At 40.2% G+C, this 11026-nt stretch overlaps 1 protein-coding gene across 1 annotated transcript; it reads left to right on the top strand.

The window, feature by feature from the left end:
* Positions 1–581: 581 nt before the first annotated feature.
* s100a10b (S100 calcium binding protein A10b) lies at positions 582–8212 on the top strand. The gene is made up of 3 exons (XM_034174749.1): positions 582–686; positions 7655–7809; positions 7901–8212. The coding sequence occupies exons 2-3, from the start codon at positions 7672–7674 to the stop codon at positions 8072–8074; spliced, it is 312 nt and encodes a 103-aa protein (XP_034030640.1). The 5' UTR covers positions 582–686; positions 7655–7671; the 3' UTR covers positions 8075–8212.
* Positions 8213–11026: the final 2814 nt, after the last annotated feature.

The following is an 11026-nucleotide window of genomic DNA, read 5'->3' as shown; positions in this document are numbered from 1 at the left end:
GAGAAGGAATGGCAACATTGCCAAGTAGTAAATGCTTTCACGTCTCAACATTTCCTGATTGTTAATCAGAAGCTACAAAATAATTAGTAACTAAAGTTGTCAGATGTAGTGGAGGTAAAAAGTAACATGTTTGCCTCTGATACGTAGTGGAGTAGAAGTATAAAGAGAAAATAAACGTACAAATACAGGAAATCTATACAGTACTTGAGTAAATATACAGTACATTCTTTCCACCACTTCATTTATATGCACTTATAATGTGTAGACGTTTGTATTTATTTATAGTTTAAATTCTTGCACGCTGCATATACATTACTTTCTTTTATTGTATTTATGGCAAATGTTCCTGTTTGGGAGGTGAAAGAAAGCTTTATGCTTTGATAAGTAAAACTATGGCATTCAGAGATGGAAAGATGAAGTGAAGAAATAAAAATAAAAGCAAAAACTCAGTGGTTTTGAAGTGAAGCAAATTATAGTTTGGACTGAATGAGGTTCAGTGAACGGATGGAAAAACTGATTGTGTGTTCATGGACTGTTACAAACACAAGCTTCTCTCACTCCTCCCTTCCTCTCTCTTTCTTTTTCTCCCTCCCTGTCTAGGAGTTGCCTCCCTGACTATAAACTGGTGGTTAAACTTTGCGTCAGCCCCCTTTTTCCAGCACAAACACTTCTCTGTTCCTCTCGTGGTAAGTGTAACACTTATTTTCACCTTTTTTTGGTCACTTTTCCTGCACTCATGTTGTCTCATGTACGATTAAGAAACAGAGAAATTAGCTGTAGAGAAAAATCTGAAGCCTTAATCTCAGGGTTCCATTACTTGAAGATGTTTCTGCTGTTTGCACATAAAAGTCTGCTTCTGTTTTCTGCTCGACTCTTTTCAATCTTGTTTCCTCACTTCTATAAGTTTATACTTTATACTTTATTTAATGTGGATTTGCCTGAAACTCTCTAAACAGGAGGAGGTGGTGAGGTAAGAAAAGAATGTGCTCTTTCAGTGCCAGAAAATAATGTGTAATATCACAAAAAATGTGGCTGGAGAGCCAGTTTTGCTGCCACGCCCTCACCAAAAATGTTAGATTTGGATGAAGTGCAGGAGCCCACAGTGCTCTTAACGCCTCAGTGCTGCTGTGGGAATTCAAAGATACAGGTGGGCATCCAAATTAGCATTTCAAAAGTATTTTGGGTTATTTACTCAGCGGCTACAGTCCAGGAACATTATGTGTAATTGGTAGTTGTTTTTTTTAAAGGGGTCATATGATAGGCTACGCCCTTTCAGCAAGCTGAAAGTCAGCAAGTGCCTTAAAAACCTTACATAGAGGTTTGGAGCCAAAAATATCACTTCCTTAAAAATAAATGTATTCAATTGAAAATTAGGGCTCTACAGCCATGTTTACATGTTAGTGCTTGATAAAAGCAGAAGTAAAGGAACTTACTGGGTGTCAAGACAAAAGTTCAGCCTGCAGAATATTTTCTCTTACCACCACCACCTTCTTTTTCTTTTAATGAGCAGATAAATCCACAGCCTTAATCAAATTATAGTATCAACAATTAGGCTTCTGGGTGCGCTAAATGAAAAAAAGTGGAACTTGAAATACTTAAAATTAATATAATTTGTCACACCAATTTTTTTCCTCAAATTGTGTTTGTAATATGGCTGCAACCTTAAATTCTAAATATGCTTTGAGAGTAACTAATAAATTTATGTGTAACAAATTACAGTATTTTTTAAGTTGGTCCACGTTTGCAGTGTGTGTCATAGAAAAATCCAGTTATTAAAGAAATAACTCTAGAGAAATACATAGGTATCAACAGGATGTGTAGTAGAGCCAGAAATGAACTCAATGCATTCTTGTATTTTAGCTTGATGTGAACTATGCATGAATGGTGACATTGTTAACCCAAAAGCAACCAAGTTATTTTATTTTATGCCCCATTTAAACCGGACTGAGACTCATATAAGACCTACAAGACCATGACATGTTCTCAACTCTCACAAATGTCGGCTGGTCTCCAGATTGATCTGTTATTTGTGTTTACACCAAGCATGCACTGCGAATGAATTATGCAAGTGAAAAATCTGTTAATATCAGTGATGCAACCCCATGCAGAGTCAATTGAGAGTCTATTACAGCCATTAGGATCAGGTTGGGAGTGGGTTGAGACCTGTGAGAGTTAACGAGACTGATTATGTATCTTGTAACTGGCCGCACAACTTCTGCGAGTGTTTTAAACAGTTCAATACACTCGCGCACCTGTTGGAGACCGATGGACCCCACTGTGACCAACCTGCAACTCCAGTGAGAGCCAGTGAGAGTGACGGCGAGCAGGAGCCATTTTTCGATTGCACATCGGTTGTGGACTCGATGTAAACGCGGTGTTAGAGACTAATATGGTAGGATAATTATAGCATCAAATAGAGAAGAACCGGTGACTAGTAAATATGGCAGTACGTTAACACAAATCTCAGTGAACCCATCAGTCATCCTTTGTGACAATTATGAGCTATTTTCATCCTCACACTGGGCATCAAGAATTCAGCTCAGTGGTTGTGCAGCTGTAAATCTTGCTATTCTAGGTCTGATGGCCATGCTTCCCTGCAAAACAGTGTAGAAATAATGAATGTTTATGAGTTGAATGGTATGAATATTTCATGAGGTGAAAACTGGACCATACCATTCAACAAAGTGAAGCCAAATTGAATGGTATGTTTGTTCCATTAAAATAATGTAAACAGATTCATTATTTGTTTTATATAACAGCTAAAATAGATCCTTGTCATTTGATATTTTATTAATTTATAAACAACAGAAAAGGGACATATATTTTTGGTTTCCACTGCTACTAAAGTCCAAATTGTGACATGTAGTCCGGTGATACAGTGCACTGACTTCGAACTACCATAAAAAAGACTGTGTAGTTCCTCAGTCCAGCCAAAAATCACATCAGCTTTTCTTCTGAACAGCTCTTCATGCATCCAGACGGCTTACAGCGGAGTGAATATGTGGCTGTGTGTGTGTTACAAGAATTAGCACCATCAGTTAGTTCAATCAGATCGTCATCTCGCTTGTGTCATTGTCATTGTGAGCCCACACACACACGCAGGCTCACACAACCAGTTCGGCGCTTGTGCGCACATGTACTACATAAAAAAGACTGTGTACATCCTCAGTGCAGCAAAAAAAAAAATCACGTCAGAAATTAGTCTTTTCATTCTAACTTCCTGCTAACAGCCTCCAGACAGCGTAGTGGATTTGTTTTGTGTGTGCGTGCAGACATGTTGTGTGTGTGTGTGTGTGTGTGTGTGTGCGTGTGTGTGTGCGTGCGCACGTGTGTGTGCAGAGTGCAATGGTACCAAATGTATGGAACCAAATTTGCATTGTAAATGGAACCAAATTGCACTCTAAATGCAATGGAGCACAAATGGGATGGATAATCCATGTTATGTGACATACAAAGTACCAATCAAATCACAAGGATCCACTCAGCTACTATATAATAAAATATAATGATTAGAGTTGCCAAATTACAATACCATCTGAAGATAATGTTGAAAATCTCACAGATCTTCCCAGGGGGCCATAAGTGACTCTGCACAATTTTGGATTATACTTACCACACGGATCAGCTGATTCTTGCAAAATTCTATGAACAAATGCAGGACAAACAGATCAACAAATTCATGGTAGGTAACTTTTTCTGATTAAATTTACACTCAACAAAAATATAAACGCAACACTTTTGGTTTTGCTCCCATTTTGTATGAGATGAACTCAAAGATCTAAAACTTTTTCCACATACACAATATCACCATTTCCCTCAAATATTGTTCACAAACCAGTCTAAATCTGTGATAGTGAGCACTTCTCCTTTGCTGAGATAATCCATCCCACCTCACAGGTGTGCCATATCAAGATGCTGATTAGACACCATGATTAGTGCACAGGTGTGCCTTAGACTGCCCACAATAAAAGGCCACTCTGAAAGGTGCAGTTTTGTTTTATTGGGGGGGGGGATACCAGTCAGTATCTGGTGTGACCACCATATGCCTCATGCAGTGCAACACATCTCCTTCGCATCATCTGTGAAGAGAACACCTCTCCAACGTGCCAAACGCCAGCGAATGTGAGCATTTGCCCACTCAAGTTGGTTACGACGACGAACTGGAGTCAGGTCGAGACCCCGATGAGGACAACGAGCATGCAGATGAGCTTCCCTGATACGGTTTCTGACAGTTTGTGCAGAAATTCTTTGGTTATGCAAACCGATTGTTCCAGCAGCTGTCCGAGTGGCTGGTCTCAGACGATCTTGGAGGTGAACATGCTGGATGTCCTGGGCTGGTGTGGTTACATGTGGTCTGCGGTTGTGAGGCTGGTTGGATGTACGGCCAAATTCTCTGAAACGCCTTTGGAGATGGCTTATGGTAGAGAAATGAACATTCAATACACGAGCAACAGCTCTGGTTGACATTCCTGCTGTCAGCATGCCAATTGCACGCTCCCTCAAATCTTGCGACATCTGCGGCATTGTGCTGTGTGATAAAACTGCACCTTTCAGAGTGGCCTTTTATTGTGGGCAGTCTAAGGCACACCTGTGCACTAATCATGGTGTCTAATCAGCATCTTGATATGGCACACCTGTGAGGTGGGATGGATTATCTCAGCAAAGAAGAAGTGCTCACTATCACAGATTTAGACTGGTTTGTGAACAATATTTGAGGGAAATGGTGATATTGTGTATGTGGAAAAAGTTTTAGATCTTTGAGTTCATCTCATACAAAATGGGAGCAAAACCAAAAGTGTTGCGTTTATATTTTTGTTGAGTATAGATAAGCAGTGCAAAAAAAATATATATGCCCAGGGTCATAAATAACCCCACTTGATCACTTGAGGGTTAATTCAATTCAGTTCATTTATATGGTGCCAAATCCCAACCTAATTCACCTCAAGGAAAAACTCCCTCAGGTCTAATTTCAGGAAGAAACCGCAAGCAAACCAGACTCAAGGGGGTGACTAACTTCTTAAGGTGCGTTTACACATAACCAAGACGCGTTACGAATGTCATTTTTCTGTCATTCGTGACACATTCCTGACATTCTTAATGTGACTTAACGTATCTGAATAGGTTTCTTAATAGTGCGTGTTGGTGCGTGATATTCTTGATATTCATGGAGCATGTTTTTGCCTGTCAAAAAATCTTCCACGAATATCACGCACCACCCTCATTTCGTCTCACGTCGTGGAGGTCGCAACTGAGCGTATTGATCCGTCTTGATGAGTATTGATCCTTAATAGAACGTGACAATGTTCGTAGTGGTTCCTGTGATGGTTCTTGGAGCCCAAACTGTCACGCGTTATTACGAAGTGAGACGGAAGCTGTCAAGTTTTGACATGACTTGTAACGCGGCATCACATTTCACTGCGCGCCACAACAAATCAGTTTTCTGTCATGTGCGCACAATTAAACTCAGCTCCAAATGTAATTCCACAGTTCCTGCTGAAGCTCCTCAGGATGCTCCTGCAGGTGCTCCACCTGCTGTTGTAACCGATGAGCGGGAGAACAAGTCTGAGCAACCAGAGGAGCGAGAGGAGACTCACGTGCAGCCAGACATCTCTGCACCTCCTCCAGTCCGGCGGAAGAAGAAGCGCGCGCACAGTTAAACCCTGCTGTACTGCATTCAGTTTGATTGCTGACACCAAGTCGGCTAAAAGTCAAATTTCAGTGCTCTTCAGCACGCTCCTGCAGGTGTTCCACCTGCTGCATGTGCCTGATGTTTGGGAAAATGGGCGAGACGAGAGCCGCATGAAGCCACAGATCTGGCGCTGTCCGTCTCCTCCTCTCTGCGCCACTCCATGGCACAGAGCCCAACTACGCATGCAGTCACAAAGTTCTGAAAAACTGGAGCGAGCTGAATTCGGTTGGATGAATATGGGTGTGTGTGTGGAGACAATTCACCTCGTTCACAACGTGACAGAACTTAACGATGCACTGTTACGCGCAATAGTGCACAACAACGCGGAACACTATTCTTGACCGTGCGTAATGGTTCCTGATAATTCTCCAGCAACACGTGCCATTAATCGTAACGTGTGGTAACAGGTTGCAGCAGTTCCTGAGGACACCTGACGCCTCTGCCCCGAATCATCACATTTGTGATCAGCGGCCAAGAATGTGTACTTTGTGGCATTCGTGACTTGTCATCGTTATGTGTAAACACAGCATTAGCCCATACTACCAATAACAAAGGTAGTACAACAGAGATATTTCTAAAATACAAACCTAGAACAGAAAGGTTATAATCGTTAGGTTACAGTCATGTTGTAATCCTTCAGCAGTTGCCAACCAAAAGACCTCATCAGACAGGCTGCACCTTCAGACAGAGGACAGCTAAAATGGTGCTTCCATCCACTGCAACCATCTGCAAAAGTGGTTTGAAGATCGCACCTCAAACAGAGAAATTGAGAGCAGAGTCAATCAGATGGCACTAACAAATCTAAGAACACTGTTACCCAGCAGTAAAATGACAGAATCACAGACAGGATGCTAATGCGGTCACAGGCAACTAGCCCTTTGCTTCACTAACAGTCTCATAAGTTAGATATGAGAGTGAGTCCTTCTCATTATTAGTTAAAAAAAAAGGATGGAGGGGAAAAATAATTCAGTACAACACTAGTATATTATTCATATGAAAGAGAGAACAGATAGGTCTTTAATCTGGACTTGACTGTCTCCAGAGAATCAGACCGTTTTATCTCAGCAGGCAAATTGTTCTGCATGACAGGTGTACGATAAGAGAAAGCTCTGGCCTGCTGACTTCTTTTTAACCTTTTCAACACACAGTAATCCTGTCTCCTGAGAACGTAGAGCACGGGCTGGTATGTAATGTTTAATTATGTCTGCCAGATAGGGAGGCGCTAGTCCACAGAGGACTTTGTATGTTAATAACAAAACCTTAAAATCTGTCCTCATGTGGACAGGAAACCAGCAAAGGGAGGCCAAAATAGGGGAAATATGGTTGAACTTTCTTCTCCTAGTCAACTCTAGCAGTAGCATTCTGAACCAGTTGGAGACAACATCAGCTCATTTGTTCATTTGTGCAAATAGCCACACAGTAGTCCTGAGGGGCATCCATGCAGGCTTGTTTCACGGAAATGTGGCACCACTTACTGTCCTTGGTCCTGAATAGAAGATAACCCTGTTTTTTATGTATTTCCAAGGGAGCGGGGGTGGGGGGGCCCTCATATATTGGGGCTATTGCTGTATTTTACAGTTTGTTGACGTGTAACTCAACAAAGAATTAGTTGCGTAGGATGTTAACATTGTGTACTGCTGCTCTCGCTTCATTTCACTTTCTCCCAGAGACCAGGTGGGTGTGTCTAACTGACCAAGCAGGACATTTTATTTGTATCATGAGAATTTCTACTTTGAGAATTGAGCCCCACCCATATGTAACAGGCGCAGGCAGACACAAAGATGCTTTTCCAAAGTATGACTTGTCTAATGTTAAACATTGAAGACATGCTTTGAAAAGTAAGCAGTATATTGATATTATTGGAGAATTATGACTCCAGTGTGCATCACTGTGCTCATAAAGCTTTGTGCATTGCAAATTTTATTTCTTTAAGTATTTCCCAAGTATGCCTTTCCTCCTTTTCAGCAGCCATCTCTGCAGACATGTCCGAGCTGGAGAACTGCATGGAGTCCTTGATTATGCTCTTCCACCGATATGCAGAAGAAGACAGTGATAAACAGTACTTAAACAAGAAGGAACTAAAAAAACTTATTGAAACTGAGCTGCCCAACTTCCTGAAGGTACTCTTCTCTCTTGTAATCTCTGCTGTGTGAGATCATGTCTGCGAATCATTGCTTCTCATTTGAATTCATTCTCTCACAAATTATTTAGAATCAGAAGGACCCAAAAGCAGTGGACAGAATCATGACTGACCTGGATCGCAACAAAGATCAAAAGTTGGACTTTGAAGAATTTCTTCCACTTGTCGCCGGCCTCTCGATTGCCTGCGAGAAATGTTTTCGGTTCTACAAGAAGAAAGAAATAAAAGGAAAAGGAAAAAATTAGAAGAAAACACTGGCACACAAACATGCCAAACTCCAAATGCTACCACTGTTAAGATTTTACCTTCTCTATGTCTGATTGCATTGTTTTCTTTAATACTTGTCATGTTTCATACAAGATATTAAAGAATTTTAAATAATCTGAAGTTATTGTGTTGTGGACACACAGGCTGTAGTTTCATCAGATCCGTTTCATCTATGTTTTTTTTGAAGGTACAAAACTACAACAAAGGAAAAAAAAGTGATGCACATCATTTTAGATAACAAAAAACAGTGATTTGCCAAAAATGCCTGAGTTGATTTGTATAATATTTTTTGCATCTTCAGTAAATGGTTTGATATGGGAACGTGCTGTGCAGATACCGAGGCCTCACCCCGGATCAACACACGTCAGCATGTCAGGAGTTCTGCAGCAATGCCAAATAAATATTTCTCTCGGTGTCTCTGAACTGAACCTCCACCTTCACATCACATATCCACAGTGCACTTATTTGTCTTCAAGCTGAACGGCTGCTTTACTTTATCTCACACATGTGGTACTGACTGTTTTATTCCAAGGGAACTCTGAATTCTACACGTGCAGGCTGGAACAAACACCGGAACATAGAAACAATTCGTGGAAATTAAAGTGGAGGAAAAGGGCAAGGGGCATTAAAATACAAAGGTGAAATTTTCTTTAAAAGACTTTATCCCGGAGGTAAAATAATTATTACAGCACAAAAAAACAAAACAAAATAAAAAAAAACGTTATGTTAGAAAGTTGTCTGACAATACAAATACTGACATCTCAAGAGGGCCACGTTATATTATTAGATCCACAGAATCATGTAGGCACTCACTGGCCACTTCATTAGGAACACTTTTTCAACTACTCTTAAAAGCAAATTACCTTTACTCGTGCAATGCATCGGTCAAAGTAGTGAAACAAATGCAACCTATGAAGAATATGGATGCAAAAGTCCAAAACCAGAGTTTTTTTTAAACTGAGGCCAACATGCACTTGGCTGCTTAGATCACGATCAGTGTACACAATATTTAACGAATTTGAATGCGCCATTTAAATTTTATTTATGTAAATTTGTGCATTTTCTATCACATTTTGCTGTGAATTCACGTTTTCAGTTGCATGTTTCCCCATTTGGGAAAATGGCCTAACAGCATTTTGCATCTAAACTCTTCATATGTCTACATACATTCAGCTGTTAATTTGTAAAGATACATATAGTAAATTAAATATTTAATTCAATCACACTTTTTACTCAATGTGCAATAATCACATCCAATAACAAATTATAAGTAATAGTTCTGCCACTGGCGTATGCAAATAATAACCAACGTTAACCACTTGCATTTTTTATTTTGTTGCACCAAGATAATATTTTCAGTTAACAGTTAGTCATCTACAAACCATGATTTATGTCATCACTTAAAGCTACAGTGTATGGGATTTAGGGGCATTTATTAGCAGAAACACAATGTAGCATTCATAACCATCTGTTCATTCGTGCATAATTATTTGCAACCAGTTGATGTGTTTTCAAGAGCTTAGATTTGTGATGATTTATGCCTGCATCTGTCCTTGTCCTCTGCCTCCCTCTTGTGACAATTCTTGGTTTTAATTCTCTTGAGTATTGTTATGATTTTGTCCTTCTTGCACACTTCCTGTTTATTTTGTGATCAACCTTTGCTAGTGTGTTTCTGAAGCTTTCTTCCTGTGTTTCTCCTCAGCTGTTTCCCATTAGTAATTTTCTTCACCTGTCTCCAATTTGTGATGAACTCCCAGTTTATTTAAACCCCCGTGTTTCTTTCTCTCGTCATCTGAATGCTGTGCTTCTTGCCCTCAGTTTCTAGTATTTCTTCATGCTTGACTTCTTATTGCCATACTTTATTTCCCTGAGTTTGTTTTGTGAGATTGCCTTCTGTTTACTGGACTCTGTTGCCAGTTAGTCTAATTACTCTTTGTATATATATATATATATATATATATATATATATATCATCCACCCACCAGTCACCTCACAGATACAGTCACTTGCCCAGTTCCGGATCATTGCCAGTTCTGGATCACTGCTGTAGTTTTTGTGCCGCCGTTTCTCGTAATCAGCACGAATAAGCTAATACTTGGTACCAATGGAAAGATTGATGTTTTGTCTACAAACAACCACAAGCTTGACCGGATCCAGCCGTCCTTATGATCAGCAGAGGAATCAAAACATCCCGGTGTCTGTGGTGTTCGCGCTTTTTCTGACTCACTCATTCCTGCAAGTTTTAAAGTAAGGATCTCTAAAACGTAGCAAAGGTGAGTTAGCCGTTCTGTGTTTTTGGTTCTAGAGTGGGAAAATACTTACTTGGGTAGAAAATGTCAGTGTGTTATGTCTTGCTGTTTAATTGCTGCGCACATTTATCTCCGACGCGAAAATTTGCCAGTTAAGTAGAAGCGCTACTCCACCCAGACTTTTTCAGCTAAATAACATCCAAATACCCAATGCAACAATACACAATAAAGTACATTCAGTTGCATTATGGCTCCGTATAGCGGGACTCTAAAAAAGGTGATCCGGAACTGGGCAACCGTCTGTACTGTTGCTTGTTCCAAATAGGTTTCTGTGTACTGACCTCTGCATTGTCTCTTATCCAAACGGTCAAAATTATACATATTGGCTCAAATATATACATCCTCCCCCAGTAATATCTGGTTAAATGTCCCTTAGCAAGCTGCACTTCAACCAGATATTTTTGGTAGTCGTCAACAAGCTTGTGGCAAAATCCTGGCTGGATATTTGAACATGCTTCTTGGCAGAATTGGTTGTGTTAATTTAAATTAGTTGCTTTTCTGGCACAGACCCAACTTTTAAGCATAGTCCACAAATTTTCAGTATGGTTGCGGTCAAGGTTTTGGGGTGGCCATTCCAGGAGCTTAATGTTAGCATGCTTGATCCAATCCACAACTAGTTTT

The sequence above is a fragment of the Thalassophryne amazonica genome, chromosome 7, assembly GCF_902500255.1.
Source record: "Thalassophryne amazonica chromosome 7, fThaAma1.1, whole genome shotgun sequence".
NCBI lineage: Eukaryota > Metazoa > Chordata > Actinopteri > Batrachoidiformes > Batrachoididae > Thalassophryne > Thalassophryne amazonica.
The sequence above is the reverse complement of the archived record's forward strand: the minus strand, read 5'-3'. Positions and strand labels throughout refer to the sequence as shown.